The sequence below is a fragment of the Vipera ursinii genome (genome assembly GCF_947247035.1).
Source record: "Vipera ursinii genome assembly, chromosome: 1".
In the NCBI taxonomy this organism is placed as follows: domain Eukaryota; kingdom Metazoa; phylum Chordata; class Lepidosauria; order Squamata; family Viperidae; genus Vipera; species Vipera ursinii.
The window spans coordinates 115556684-115572981 of record NC_139512.1 but is presented as its reverse complement, the minus strand read 5'-3'; the positions used below and the strand labels follow the sequence as shown (position 1 = coordinate 115572981).

Here is a 16298-nt window from a genome sequence, read left to right as displayed (position 1 = left end):
AGTCTCATTAATGAAACTTATGGTGGGAGGTGTAGAAGTCAATCTCTACTCTCACATTTAGTGATGACCGAAGCATATAGAAGACTGCAACTTGCTTTGTAAAAGGAGCCAGTGATAAAATAAAACCACAAATAAATGGACGAAAGGAAAGAAAGAAATATGTATAAGATGCTTGACTGAAATTAAATAATGGGAAAATGTGATAGATTTGATAGTGGTTTGATCTTGTGGAATGGAACTGATTTCATGAATAGTTATAATGATAAATATACTTCATTTTTTTAAAAAAATATATGGTTATAAATATTGATTATGAATGGTATCAAATTGTAGTAGAAGCATATAGAAGTAGAAATACACAGAGAATTGTATGTTATGTCTCAATGAATGTTGATAATGGAAGAATTAGATATGAATTTGAGGCAAAAATAATCGGGTACCCAGTCACCATTAAGCCATGTTGACTGTCAAATATTAAAATTGCAGCCAGAATTTTAAGGGTAGGACAGGGAAAGCTGATATAAAGTTAATAATGCAGTACATTTAACAAATATTTAAAGTTTTGCCAGTCCCTTGCTCCCATGAATTTAAGAGAGAACATTGATAAATATAAAGTTAATAATATAACAGTATTAAAACTTCTATGAATATAGAGATAAATGTTTCCTGTATTAGAAAGTGGTAGAAAGGAAAAAAGTATCAGCAGTCATTAGTAAACAATTGTTCATGAAAAAACAGAAATAGTTACAATTTCATAATTTGCTATGTTATAAATTCAATTTTATACATTCAGAAGAAAACATTATTGTTCAAATATGTTACCCTTAAATTATTATTGATGTTTTATGTATAGAAAAACATCAATAACAATTTAAGAGTAATATAAATATTTGAAAAATAACATATATATATATATATATATATATATATATATATATATATATATATATATATATATATATAATTGAAGCATATTAAGCATATATATTATTGAAGTATATTAAATTTTGAACTACAGTGTTTTCTGTCCTGCTGATTATGATAAAATATTCCATTAAGATGGGTGCCTCATAAACAATAGTGCGCTGGTAGATTGATAACTATGAAGCCAGACATGCATTGCTAGAAACAGGATTTTTACCAATCTAAGTATACACAAAGTAGTGTTGTTTGGATATCTGGACATGCAGAAAGAACATGTGAAGATAATGTAATTTAAATAATCAGAGATTGAATTATAAATTGGAACACATCAGGACTCACTATGCATTTGAATATTCAAAACCTACTAAACTGATTTACAAGCCAACTCCTTTTACATTTCAGTAGCTTAACTACTAGAGTATAAATCAGGGCTATGGACAGTAACTCCTATGAATTACATCAACAACTGGGGTTTCAAGAAAAACAAAAACTTTTTTGTATATCCATACTGTATCATTTCTTTTAACACTGATGATCCTTTTAAAAACTGATGGTTGCAGTTTTAAAGCTTCCGAGTTAGCAAGAAGGAAAGGAAACATAAATTTATTTAATAAGCATCAAATTAATTGTTATATTTACTGGCCTAAAGTATGAGGATTAGTGAATCAAAACTAACAATTCCACTAGAGGGCAGTGAAGTTAAATAAAACACAAAACTATCAATAAATTATAGTAGCAAAAAAAGCAAATGTCAGTAACTTCAGCATATTCTCCATTCCTGTCTGTGGGCATGAACTTGTGCCCCTGTAACCGTTCTGTATGCCAAGTTCTCAAGAGGCTGTCTTTGTTTCTATCATGAGCAACTTGTAGCCGAGGTAGCTTGAAATTTCCTTAAGCTGTTCCAGTGGTGAACCCATGTTTTCAATCTTCCCTAACACAATTTCTGCTGTGGAAACTATCCACCATGCTTCCTCAACAAGATCACTGATGGCACAGTAAGGGCTGAGACTTGTCCAACTCCAAAGGGCGACGTTTAGGCTGCTAGGAATATGCCTTTCTGCCTCTGGTCACTCAACATTTTTGTTTTGGCTGCAGGTCAAATTAGACCCCTGCCCTCCACAGAGATAATTACCTGTGTAATACATGATCAGCACTTTCCAACATGCTTGTTAGGGCTTATGCAGGCCTCTTATACTCAAAGGATCCTTGTATGCACATGGTCGATCACAACTCTTTTCAAACCCCTCCTGCATTTGCAACCTATCCATTGAGCTATGGGGAGGGGGGGCACGAGTTTAGCACTCTTTCAAAAGAGTGTTAGACTCCTATTCAGAAATAGCCTGGCATAAACACATTAGGGAGAGATACAAAAGTGAGAGAGATACAAAGCCAGAGGAATCCACCAAATCACTTTTCCTTAATTTATTGTTAAATTTATAAGGATACAACCACTTGCCAGCCAGGTTACTGCCTCCAATTTTTCCCACAACAACCCTGTGGGATGGGCTGGGCTGAGAAAGAGTGACCAGCCAAAAGTCACCCAGCTGGCTTTCATGCCTAAAGCAGAACTAGAACTCACAATCTCCTGGTTTCTAGCCTGGAACCCTAACCAGTATGTATGTTATGTTACCAGTTATGGAAAATGCCACTCCTATATACAGAGGATTGCAAAAGGCCCTCTGGAAGAGCCATGTTTCCACTTGCTTCCAAGCGGCTGTGAGGGTAGGGGCCATGTGTGCACATGAGGCAAGCTATTTGAGAGGAGGAGACTGTTGCAGAGAGTGCTCACCCATCAGTCTGTCTCCTACCATAAGGTGAGAATGCATCCGGGTGAGATGGAGACAAACCACTGGAGAACATCCAAGCCTTGAGCTATGTAGGGCTCTATAGATAGAGCCAGACTTGGAATTGCACTCAGAAACTAATAGTCAATGCTGCTTCTGTAGCAGATGGAAGGATTGCTGCTGACCACTGAGAACATGTGCTGTTGTGTTCTGCAGCAGCTGAAGTTTCCAGGAGGTCTTTAAGGGCAATCCTGTGTAAAGTGAATTGCAGTAATTTAAGTACCTGTGACAAGGGCACAGGCAATCATCTCCAGTGCATCTTATTCCAGGTTAGGGTTGCAGATGTCCTCCTGGCCATTGTCTTCACCTGCTTTTCAATCAGGAGTTGTGAGTTCAAGCAGCCCCACATTACCAATTGTTTGTTCCAAGGCAGCAAAATAATATTTAGAGTCAGGGATGATGCAGCTAATACGCAAATGTCAGTTAGTACAATAAAAATGAATTAATCTGAAGCTTGTGGAAGAGAGCTATCTATATAAGCAGCCCATTCTTGAGTTACTTCCCCAACCCTTCCTATCTTTCAAGGCTAAGCTGATGTTTTTGAAATGAGTGCAGCATGCATTCTTCAAGGCTATCATTCCAGTTAGCCTGGACATCGTGAACAAGTAAACTGTCCCTGAGGAATGAAATAAATCTCTCCTAGACCAAAGTAATCTCTCAACTGCTTTGTTTTTTCCCCTCTTAAAGGTAAAGGTAAAGGTTCCCCCGCACATGCGTGCTAGTCGTTTCCGACTCTAGGGGCCGGTGCTCATCTCCGTTTCAAAGCCGAAGAGCCAGCGCTTGTCCGAGGACGTCTCCGTGGTCATGTGGCCGGCATGACTAGACGCCAAAGGCGCACGGAATGCTGTTACCTTCCCACTGTAGTGGTCCCTATTTTTCTACTTGCATTTTTACGTGCTTTCGAACTGCTAGGTGGGCAGAAGCTGGGACGAGTAACAGGCGCTCACTCTGTTATGCGGCACTCGGGATTCGACCCGCCAAACTGCCGACCTTCTGATCGACAAGCTCAGCGTCCTAACCCACTGAGCCACCGCATCCCTTTTTCCCCTCTTAGGTTTAGCTTATTTTACCCACTGTAATGCATTTATTTTAATTATACATTTTTTTCTTCCATTTGTTTTAACTTTACTAGTCATTCAACATCTGCAATTGAAGGAGTTGATTGTCACCCAGAAAGCACTTCTGGGCACAGGGTCTTTCGGGCCAGCTTTTTCTTCCACTGTTTCAGCCAGTCCCGTAAGATCCAATCAAGTAGGCATGTTCCAGGTCCCATCTATTAAGCTATGCCACCTGACAGGATGCAGGAGACTTTCTCTGGAATGCTTCCTGCTCTCTGGAATAGGATCCTCCCCTGAGATGTTTATTCATTTAAACATTTGTATCATTTATATAGCTGCCCATCTCGCAGAAGTGACTTTGGGCGGCTTACAAGATTAAGAACAATCCTGACTGCTGTCCTTTAAATAAGCTTTGAAGACTAGGCTTTTCCTCCAGGCTCTGGATTACGTGGGGTGTGTGCCTGCTTGAATGGGATTGTGTTAATATGGATGAGGTTTTCAATTTTTCCTCTGGCATAATGTTTTCTTTTTAATCATCTGGCTGTTGGGATGTTGTGAGTTGGGTGGCTGTATAAATTATAAATGCGAATGACTTTCTAATTTCTAATCTCTGTGCCTCTGCCTGTGTGCTGTTCCTGGATGACTTGGAACTTTGAAGTGGAAACAGGCTATTCCTGACCTTGAGATTTATCTCTTCAAATTCTCTTGCAAAAGTTAGTTCTTGTGAAAGAATGTAGATCTGGCTGTGAGGAAGGAAAATAAAGGAACAAAACGTTAAGACAGGAAAAATGACAATTCAGCCCCAGAAAGTCGAAAGAAAGAAAGTGGGAGAAAGAAACTGAAAATAGTCCTGCCTTGATTATTTTTGATATCAATAAATTCTGACATAAATTCTGACAGGCTTGCAAGATTCTGTTATCCTGCTCTACAACAATAAAGAACATTCCTGGAATCCATGCTGTTTTTATTTCTTGATATTGTCTACTTCAAAGGGCTGGCAAATCTCACATCTGCTTTTTTACGCAGATAGCTTGCAGTATGGTTTGTGACACCTTGTTGAAAGAATTAACATTGCAATAATTATTTTGAGTTTGTTATAAAAAATATTTTCCTTGGTCTTTTATCTTTGTGTTTGTAAGCTATAAAATTATATGGGGAGAGAGAGAGAGAGAGAAATTTACCTACTTAAAGCACTTGCTTTGCATGGAAAATGAAAAGGAATAGACAGGAAATAATAACTGTGAAATTGTTTGCTATGCACCACAAAAAAAAGCATATGCTTCTTTCACTGAAATGGAGCAATTACAAACTGAAAATGAAGAATTAAAACACAGCTGTGACATTTGTCCAGGCAAGCTACTCAGAATTTAACAGTACTTATGGCATCATGTTATCAGTGTCCTATTTAATTGGACTTTTGACCAAGGTTCAACTTTTCTGGCCCAGTTCAACCTGCACATGAACCTTGTCCCTGTCTACTAAACAAAGTAGAGAATGGGAATGTCACCAGTTTTCCAAACAAATATACTTCAATGATCAGTGAATAGGATTAAAATCAGCTACCATCATATCTTTGCTATGAATGACCTAAATCTCAGAATCAAAATCCTCATAGGATGGATCTATACTCTTTCAGAGCTGAACATGGAGCTCTGCAAGACATCATAGGGAAAACAGATCAAGATGGAGTCCATTGTCACTAATACCCAACCCTACACTAACCATAATCATCACCACCCAAAAGCTTGAGTTATATCCCTAGCATATAATTTGGAATAAAATTCAACAAAAGCCTTTTTAATAAGATTTTGCTGAAACACCTCTTTACCCTTATATTCTATCTTATCTATATTACGTGATTTTTGTTTTTTCCTTAACAGATAAGCTAACCATCTACCTGGCTTATTAGCATTATAAAAAGTATTATGTTTAACATATCGTAAATTAGTTGCCACTTGATCTGCCATCAACATATCAAACTGCCCTCTTAACAAATTAATTGCTTCTTTCAGCCTCTTATTAGATGAGTTCAAAATAAAAGCCTTCTCTTTCATCTTTATTTCCTTCTCTAATTCTTTACGCTTATATTCCAGTCTACGTCTATATTTATTATTCAAATATATTAACACTCCTCTCATATAAGCTTTATTTGCATCCCAAACCATTTTGATGGGTGTACCCTTATGCATATTTATAACAAAAAATTCATTCATTTGTTTTTTGCATTCTTCCACATTTTCTTCATATCTAAATAAATTTTCATTTAACCTCCAAGATCTCCTATCTCCCTTCCCCTTGTCCAATTCCATCCATACTGAGCTGTGATCTGATAAAGTTCTTGGACATATCTTGATCTTCTTAACCCTAGGAAAAAAATCATTAGTAGTTAATACAAAGTCGATCCTGGAAAAAGATTGATGTCTATCAGAAAAAAAAGTAAAATCCCTTTCTTCCATGTTTCATTCTCTCCAGACATCTCTCAGTTCCAAATCATCTTTCATAACAAAAAAAAAAGATTTAGGCAATCTAGCATGATTTGGAGTACTTTTAAAAGATCCTTTTTTATCTTTCTGTGTGCCCAGCACTCCATTCCAGTCTCCCATTAAAATACACGATTTATAATCCCATTGAATTATTTTATTATGTAAAAGTTTGTAAAATTCTCCTTGTTGTTGATTAGGTGCATATAATCCAATTAAAGGGACGCGGTGGCTCAGTGGGTTAGGACGCTGAGCTTGTCGATCAGAAGGTCGGCAGTTTGGCGGGTTGAATCCCGAGTGCCGCGTAACAGAGTGAGCGCCTGTTACTCGTCCCAGCTTCTGCCCACCTAGCAGTTCGAAAGCACGTAAAAATGCAAGTAGAAAAATAGGGACCACTACGGTGGGAAGGTAACAGCGCTCCGTGCGCCTTTGGCGTCTAGTCATGCCGGCCACATGACCACGGAGACGTCCTCGGACAAGCGCTGGCTCTTCGGCTTTGAAACGGAGATGAGCACCGGCCCCTAGAGTCGGAAACGACTAGCACGCATGTGCGGGGGAACCTTTACCTTTTTACCTTTACTAATCCAATTAAAAGTATTTTCTTCCCTTCTATTAAAAGTTCAATTATAATATATCTTCCTTGTTTATCTGCTTCAATTAGGTTAGCTGTTAAAGTCTTCTTTACATAAATAACTACACCGTTTTTCTTTTCTGGAGCAGATGCAATAAACTGTATACCCAGTCTGGAATTTATCAAATATTTTTGATCAGATACACGAATATGCGTTTCCTGCAAACATATAACATCATTTTTAAATTGTTTCAAATACTGAAATATTTTCTTTCTCTTTTGTGGTGAGTTTAAACCATTAACATTCCATGTTATAAACTTTGTCGCCACCTTTTGCGACTTGAAGCTTTCAGAGCGTATCTTGCAGATCCACAAGCATCTGCCTCTTTGGTCTCGCTCCTCCCACTGCTTCACTATTAGATTCTTGAGTTGTAATTGTAGAATATTGTTTCTGTTGCTCTTGTTGTTGTTCCTTTCATCTGGTTGCAGCCCGTGTCACTCTTTGAGCCTTTGATTCTTCTAATGGGACCAAGGACTGCACAATTTCCAGAGTTTGCTGTGCTTCTTTTGGAGTCAGCGAGGTGGTTTCTTCACCTCACTATATACCTTCTGATTGTATCTGTCGGACTCCTTCTTCCTTCCCTCTTTTAAATTCTGGGGATGGCGGTGGGTCTGCTTTCAGTATATTACAATAAAAATCACGTGCCTTCAGAACTGTATTAAGACAATATCTTGTACCAGCATAATTCACCACTATCCCAGTTGGTATCTCCCATCTGAACTGGATCTGTCGTTTTTTTAATTCATCTGACAGAAAAACAAACTCTTTCCTTTTTCTTAAAATTCTTGATGGGATTTCTTTCAAAATTAAGACCTCTTGATCAGCCACTTTAAATCTGTTATTATAAAAGGCTTGTAGAATCGCATTTCTCATCATTCTCTTTGTAAAATAGACAACCACATCTCTTGGTAATTTTCTTTGCCTAGCAATCCAGGAGTTAACACGAAATATTTTATCTATTTCCAATATAAAATCTTCAGCTCGCCAACCCAAAATAGGCGCCACAGCTTTTGCCAATATCTCTTCCAAATTTTCTTGTGGATTTTCTTTCAAACCTCTTATCCTCAAGGCAAACTCCATGTCTCTATATTGTATCATTACCACCTCCTCATCAATTTTATCCATTTTATTCTCAGCTTCACACATTTTAGCCTCCAATATCAAATTATTTTGCTTAACTTCTTCCACGCGTTCATCCAGACTCTCAATACAAACTGTCAGTCCCTGAAATGCCAGCAGAATATCCTCTCGTATTTCTTTATTTTTCTCATTAATAAGCTCTGCCATTTGCTCAGATATTTGCTCAGATTGAAGTTTTAAAGCATCTTTTAAATCTTTTAGTGTTAATGTGGGTGTAGGTGCTGCAAGGGGTGGCATCAATGTCTGAAGTCCAGATTGTTGAACTGGTGATGCCCCCGCAATTTTAGAAACAGTAAATCTAGGTGGTTTGGAAGCCATTTTAACACCCAATTAACTTTCGTTTCTCACTTTCACTTTTCCGCCCAAATTGCAACTTTGTTGCTTTACTGTTAAATATCCAAATCTTTTAAGTCTCTTTTAAATCAACTTCAAATGTTTTTAAAAGAGTCTTTTACAGCTTTAAAACTCAACTTTCTGTCTTCCTCCTTGATCTTTTATATTATTTTCCTTATTCTTTTGTTCTTCCTGCTTTCTCCAAAAAATTTATTCCAGCGCCACCTTCCTCCCCTTCTTTTAAGTTAAAACGGAGTTAAAGATCATATACTTGCTGTTTCAATATTCTCCTGCTCAGCTCTGCCTGCGTCCAAGTAATCCAGAATACAATATTGAGTGCAGGGATGGTTGTAGCGTCCTGCTCTGTTTTAAAACCTTAAAACAGAGGAGTCCCCGAGTCCAAAGTTAATTCAGGCTCCGAGGGAGCTCTCACCCTTCGACCCCCAGATTTAAATTCTGGGGTCTAGGGGAGCTCTACCTCTACCTGAATGCTCACCCTCCCCTCTTCTCCCAAGGGGAGGATTCCCAAACCGCGAAACAGCTGATTGTCGCTGTTTTCACGATTCGAATGGAGCAACGGGGCTGACGGTCAAAAATGACCGCCATTGATGGAGCCTTGCCACCCAGAAGTCTGGAAATGGACTATTCAATCATTTTTCTGACCCCAAGATTTGTCTTGCTGGGCTTTATCTTTACAAAGTCTTTGTGCCTGTTTTCCATGTAGAGCAAGATGCAGTACAATTAGTTCTCGACTTACAACCACAACTGAGCCCAAAAATTCTGTTGCTAAGCAAGACAGTTATGGTGAGCTTTGCCCCATTTTATGACTTTTCTTGCTACTATCACTGCAACACCATCCAGAAAAGATTACGTAAAAAGTGAAGGAGCTATAGTTACAGAGACCCCTGAAGATTATCTATACCAACAACCCTAGATTCAGGCCTGCCTCGGACAGAAACTGATTGGCTACCCAAATGGATGACCTGTGGAAGGATTTGTGTAGAAGCAACATGCCCTTCTTTTTCTCATAGATCTCTTGGAGGCTTTTGATCTTGTCATCCTCAGTATCCTTCTGCACTGCTTGCAATACAGAATACAGTTGCTTATAAAACTTGGTTTAGACTTCACCATTGCTGCACAGCAGGGAACGCATGTGTCTGTCAGTCGGAGATGATTTCATAGCTGTTGCATTTATAATTTTGTGAATGTCAACATTCTGGCTAGGGGTGAGTGTGCCTTGCCTGCTGCCCCTCTCAATCAATCAATCAATCAATCAATCAATCAATCAATCAATCAGAATAGAACTGGAAGTGATCTTAGAGATCTTCTAATCCAGCCTCCTGCTCAAACAGGAGACTCTATGCAATTGTTGTGATTCAGGATCAGCCTGTGGGTTTGGCAGTTGGGTCGGACGATTCAGAGGAGGAGGAGGAGGGGGGTGTTGGAGAGTTTGATGAGGGGGTTGGAGAGCTTGCTGATGAGAGCCCTCAGCCAGGCCCCTCCCACCTGGTCACGACGCAGACCTAGCTGTGTGAGCCTGACAGCGTGGATGAAGATGACCCACAGCTGGCCCTGTTCAAGGACGCCTGACGCAGGAGGCAGTCAATCAGGAGTAAACAGAGGAAGGCAATGGGGCATCTCGGAAAGAGGCAGAGAGAAGCCACGCCCTGAACTGTATAAAAGGGGAATGCGTGGGAGGGCTGGTTTGCTGAAGGCAACTGCTTGAATAGCTCCTGTTTCATGGTTTGTGTCTTGTTCTGTTTGCTTTTGTATCCATAAATTTGGCAGGCTTAGTTCCAGCCTCTTGCCTTCTTGTAAAAGGGGTTGTCCCTGCCTTTTCTGCAGGGCCGGTAGCAGGCTGGTACAGAACAGCAATTTGAGGCAAGTGGATGTCCAGGCGCTTCTTAAAAACCTCCAGTGATGGCGCATCCACAACTTCTGAAGTCAAGCTGTCCCACTAGTTAATTATTCTAACTGTTAGAAAGTTTCTCCTTAATTCCAGGTTGCTTCTCTCCTTGATTAGTTTCCATCCATTGTTTCTTGTCTTGCCTTCTGGTACTGTATCTTCAATGTTTGTTCAAGTTGATACTTTGTAGCTGTTTGTTTGCACTTGGGTTCCTCTGAGGTTGTGGGTTCTGAAAATGAGCTAGGCAGGGTGTTTGTTTTAATTTAAAAAGGACTCGTGATTTAATTAATTATTTTTTTGTGTGTGGGGGGAGGGCTTATTTCTACTTTGGAAAGATTTAAACTGTTGTCATTAAGTTTTCTTCCTGCCTCCAGATTTCTTCTTCTATCTGAGGGGGGGGGTCTTCCTTCACTAGCTTAACAAGGAGTAGGTTGTGGTCCACTTTGTCAAATGCCTTATTGAAATCTAGGTATACTATGTCCACTGCGATTCACTGGTCTACTATTTGGTCAGTTTATCGAAGAATGAGATAAGATTGGTTTGGCATGATTTGTTTTTAACAAACCCATGCTGGCTGCTAGTTAGGACTTTGTTTGCTTCTAGTTGTTCGCAGATACGTTTTTTGATTATCTTTTCTAGGATCTTCCCAGGTATTGATGTTAAACTGATTGGTCTGTAGTCTCCTGGGTCTGTTTTTTTTTTCCTTTCTTGAAGTTGGGGACCACATCAGCCCTTTTCCAATCCTTGGGTATTTCCCCGGTGCTCCAGGATTTGTGAAAGATGTGGTGCAATATATGTATAGCCCATATGAAGAACTAAACTAACTGATGGTGCTTTTTCATTGGTATGTTGGATTTAAACAGAGTTCTTCCAAATGCAAGAATATTATCCCAGCCATTAAACAAGAAGTGATTGGACAAACATTCACATCAAAATTCTCTAATATAAAATTGGTTTAATTCGGAAATGGCAACTTACTCATGAGTTTTGGGCCTAAGTCTTTGTGATGAGAGTTGCAATCTAAATTACCAAGGAGAGATAATTGCCTTTCCATGTGAGCAACAGGGCTCGGTCTCTGATGCCTGACTTTTTTCAATCCACAACCATCACTGATGTTCATCAGAGAATTGTGATACTTTTTGCCTGTCACATAAGAGACTTCCTTATTTTAACAAGTCTCCGAGGTATGCTATAATGAAAGAAATTGCCTACAAAGGAAAAAAAGTATAACCTACTACTTAAAAACTTGCTTAATTGTGTCATCCTTCAAACCCAAGAGGTTCTTAGTTAATTACTTCTGAAAATTTATATAAAAGGTTGTTCAAATTATCATCAGAGATATTATTTGGAAAGTTTGGATTTAAAGGTATTGCCAGATTTGGAACTAATTTCAAGGTTATATTTAGTCTTTAAATACAACATTAGGTAAAACAACATTCATTACCTTAATTCCAGCTGAAATTAGAATTTGCAAGAACTTATTGCTTTGTTGTTATTTAGAACAAAGGAGAGTAAGGTAATCCATTTGAAATGTTTTCACTGAAAACTTTCCACATAATAAGATTCTCCATACAGTATTTTGTGTTGCTATCCAAACCAGTACAGCTCTGGTTGACCAGAAATTGAATTTAAAAAGTTACACACACGTTTTATAACTTGGTTGTGAAAAGGGTTAAAAAATGAGTTGTCAGTTTCTTTGCTGAGAAACTATGTAGAACTAATTAATATCTATACTCCCCTGTTATTCATAAATGAAACCCAACCTATTTGAATTGTCATGCTTTTATATATTTTGTATTGTTACAAGATTTTTATTGCAGAATTGCCTGAACGCATCCACAAAATTTAGTAAGGCCAGATGGCAACTTGTTCTTTTGATTAATGCTATGAGCGTTTAGAGTTACAGCTCATGAAAACATTTTGGAAAATCAATAAACACATGCTGCATTGTTGCAAATGATTGTTACCAATATGAATGCTGAAATGGAATAAAGATCCATCTTGGGAGTTCTTTAATAGGCAATGGCACTGTCTTATCAGAGATACATTATATTTAATCAAACATGGCCAATCCTATAATGTACGACATTGAAAAATCTTGACTGTGATAAGAATTCTGCTTGTAAAAACAAAACTATTTTCTGAGATCAGCATTAACCAGATAATAATACGCCAAGTTGCTGTTGGTAGCTTTAAGGGGAAAATACCTCAATAGTAAAGATTCCCCCCCCCCGACTCTTTAAGGAGACTTCAAAACCAGAAGCTGCAAAGAAAAGAAAGTGGAAGCTGATGTTACATTTCTAAAAATACTGGTAAGAAATGACAATATCTCTTATCCAGTAACCCACACTTCATTATCCAAGACTATATATAATAAAGTAATTGTATGTGCTTTTGTTGTTCGTAAAGCAAGTATTTTAAAAATGGAATAAACCAGCCAGCCAATCTAATGCTACTAATTTAGCAAAAAAAAAAGTATTCTTGCCCTCCTAATGCCTGATCAAAATGTTCTGCTTACCTAATAAGAGGTATGTAAAATACATACCTGTGTGACAAAATTTACCTTTAAAAATGTTTGTTATGTTATCTTGGCCTATAAAGAGTAGTTGGTTAAGCATTTAATTAAAAAAAATGACTACCTCTCAGCCAACATAAAGTACAGCACATTTAGTCTAATATTGAAAATCTTGGTGGTTTAATTATCTCTTGGTGAATTTCTTAAGTTCAACTTTAATTTCCAGAGATGTCATTTGCAAACATTTTTGTTCTTTCTCCTATTAACAGACCACAGGACTCAAATGAAGAGTGAAAATCAAACTGTGAGTCGAGAATTTTATTTCCAACCATTCACAAGCATCCCAGAGGTGAAATGGTTGATCTTCTGGACTTTGCTGATACTCTACTTGCTCAGCCTACTTGGGAATGCGTCCGTTGTTTTCATCATTTGCACTGCAAGTTCTCTCCATACCCCAATGTATTTTTTCTTGGCTAACCTGGCATTTCTGGAGATCGCCTACTCTTGTACCATTGCCCCCTTAACTTTGGCTCATCTTGCTTCAGTGAGAAAGATCGCCATTTCCTTGGGTGGGTGTGGCACCCAGCTCTTTTTTTTTACCTTGCTGGGGGGCTCAGATTGTGTCCTGCTGGCTATCATGGCTTATGATTTGCTGCCCACTAAACTACCCTCAGGGACACAGTGGCTCAGTGGGTTAGGATGCTGAGCTTGTCGATCAGAAGGTCGGCAGTTTGGCGGGTCGAATCCCGAGTGCCGTGTAGCAGAGTGAGCGCCTGTTACTCGTCCCAGCTTCTGCCAACCTAGCAGTTCGAAAGCACGTAAAAATGCAAGTAGAAAAATAGGGACCACTCCGGTGGGAAGGTAACAGCGTTCCGTGCGCCTTTGGCGTCTAGTCATGACCACGGAGACGTCCTCGGACAAGCACTGGCTCTTCGGCTTTGAAACGGAGATGAGCACCGGCCCCTAGAGTCGGAAACGACTAGCACGCATGTGCGGGGGAACCTTTACCTTTACCTAAACTACCCTCTCATTATGAGCTGGAGAATGTGTGTGAATCTTGTAGTTGGGGCATGGGGCACAAGTGGGTTCCTTGGTTTCCAGTTGAGTCTCCTCATGCTAACCCTGCCTTTCTGTGGCAAGATAATCACTAATTTTTTCTGTGATTTTCCTGCTCTAATGAAACTGACATGTGGAAACATCCATGTCCAGCAAAATATCCTTTTAATTACAAGTATGATTCTCTTGACTTTCCCCTTCATAGTAATCAGCATGTCCTATGCCTTTATCACAATGGCCATCATATGCATCCCTTCTGCCTTGGGGCGTCAACGAGCTTTCTCTACTTGTTCCTCCCATTTAATGGTTGTTCTTATGCAGTATAGCTGTACCAGTTTAATATACCTGTGCCCTACTTCCAGCTTCTCAGGGGTGCAAATTCGGATGGTGTCTGTCTTCTACACTTTCATCACACCTGTATTAAACCCCCTGATCTACAGCATGAGGAGCAAAGAGTTAAAAGAGGCAATGAATAGGTCCTTGAGAAGAATAATGCTACCTCAGAAGAAATGAGACAATTCTGTCAATAAGGGAGAAAAGACTCACCAACTATAATAAAAATATGGTGGAATCAAGAAGACAAGAAACTGAAGGATGGGTAGACTATCTACATGCTTACAACCTCTGTATATTATCAGTATCTCTGCAGAGCCCAATGTATGAAGTTCTTTCCAACTCCTTTATTGGCAGTAGACCTAGAAGGTGCCTGTGCTCTATGGAATATACAGTAATAATGTGCATATATGTGTGTGCTACATGCACATAAACTTTCTCCCAAAAGCCAACCAGGCTGCATACATGTTGCCTCTGAGTACATGTACATATGTGTATGAGAAAGACAACCTGGGGCCATATATGTTTTTATAAATATGTTTTATTATTTTCATAGTCACCTTAATATTAGGTAAACCATGTGTTGTCTGGGTTTACATTTAAGAAACATTCACTATCAGTTTATTTCTATAATCTATAAACCATATACCGTAATAATTTTATTTCCTCTTTTCCCCATAATGTTCTCTTTTACCAACCTTTTGTTAATGCAATTCTTGTTTTAATGAATGGTGATTGAGTATAAAAGTTTTCTAATATTTCTACAGATAATAATCAAATCAATATATTCCTTTTCTATCTAGTCATTCTGGTTGTCTCATCATAGATCCTGTTTAGAGTTCTTGTTTACATTTGTTTTTCCCACAATGTTCCTAACATTCTTACTGGTTAAGATTTTCTCAAAGTTAATTACATTTAAATATTTAAGTTTATTTTTTCTCATGTAAGCCAACCCAATACTTTTACCTTTCTTAAGGAATAAATAAGACTAAAAAAAGAAATAAGAATAAGAATTAAAAAAGATAGTATGCTACTTAAAATCCCTATTTCCTATAAGCTAATACATATTTATTTCCAAGAGTTTTTTGTTCTTTTTTACCATAATCAAAAATATATTTTATTTTTAAATATTCCATTTAATAAATCTAGTCCTCTAGTCTTTTAACTCTTATTCAAAACATTTTTAATGCATTGTAATTTTCTTAAAGTCAATCACTTTTAGATATCTAAAACATTTCCTTTATATAAGCCATTCCAACTCTTTTATATTACTCATAACAAGAAATAAAATAAAAATAAAAATAAAATACTATTTCTTTAACCATATTCGAACAGGTGTTTCTCTCTGATAGGCCCCATCGTCTATTTTCTTAATTTTCACTTTAACCTTTTTCTTTTGCCCAGTATCTTTCTTAATCAATATGTTCTGCTGAGTCAAAGAATCTCTCCATATTCTTGTAGGTGTTACTGTAGATATAAAAGGCAAGTCAAGTACAATAAAATACGCCCCACCCAAGATGGCGGACGTGCTCGGCTGAGCTCTGCGAGCACCAGCTGTTAGGCGTCCCTTGGGAGCCCCTCATGAGCCTTCGGGCTTTTTGAGTATGGGGATTGAGGGGTTGGGGAATTAGGCAGCGAGACAACTAGGAGGTCGACGAAGCTGGCAAGGACTTACTCCATCTGCTGAGCTGCCCATCTGCTGGCCCTGCTGTTTTTCGGCTGCTTCCTGTTGTCCGCCGGCTGTTTCTCTTTGCTGCCGCCTTTTTCGGACTATTTACGGCTGCTTGGGGCCGCCCGCTGGCCCTGCTGTTTGTCGCCTGCTTCTTGCTGTCTCCCGACGATCTTTTCCAGCGGCTGCTTTTTCGGACTATTTGCGGCTGCTTGGGCCGACGCCGGCTGTCTTCTTCTTTGTCAGCTGTTTCTCCCCGGTTTGTCTGCGGCTGCTCGGGGCTGACGCCGGCGTTTTTTTCCTGCTCCTCGGGCCTTTTGGGCCGCCTAGGCGTTCCCGGACTGGCCCCGGTTGTCGGGGTGGACGCCGGTGAATCTGCTCGGGCGGCGGCGATTTCGGGCGATGACG

General features: G+C 38.9%; 1 protein-coding gene and 1 pseudogene across 2 annotated transcripts in view; both read left to right on the top strand.

Moving 5' to 3' along the window:
- LOC310639052 (olfactory receptor 10V1-like) overlaps positions 1 to 16298 on the top strand; it is a 30969-nt pseudogene that overhangs the window by 1868 nt on the left and 12803 nt on the right. The window contains exon 2 of the transcript in view: positions 13102 to 13405. The product of the transcript in view is annotated as an olfactory receptor 10V1-like (transcript). The remainder of the gene's footprint in view (positions 1 to 13101; positions 13406 to 16298) is intronic.
- LOC310632485 (olfactory receptor 10V1-like) lies at positions 13877 to 14401 on the top strand (the record flags this gene model as incomplete). Its single annotated transcript, XM_083349705.1, has 1 exon — positions 13877 to 14401. One exon carries the CDS (start codon positions 13877 to 13879, stop codon positions 14399 to 14401), a length of 525 nt encoding a protein of 174 aa, XP_083205831.1.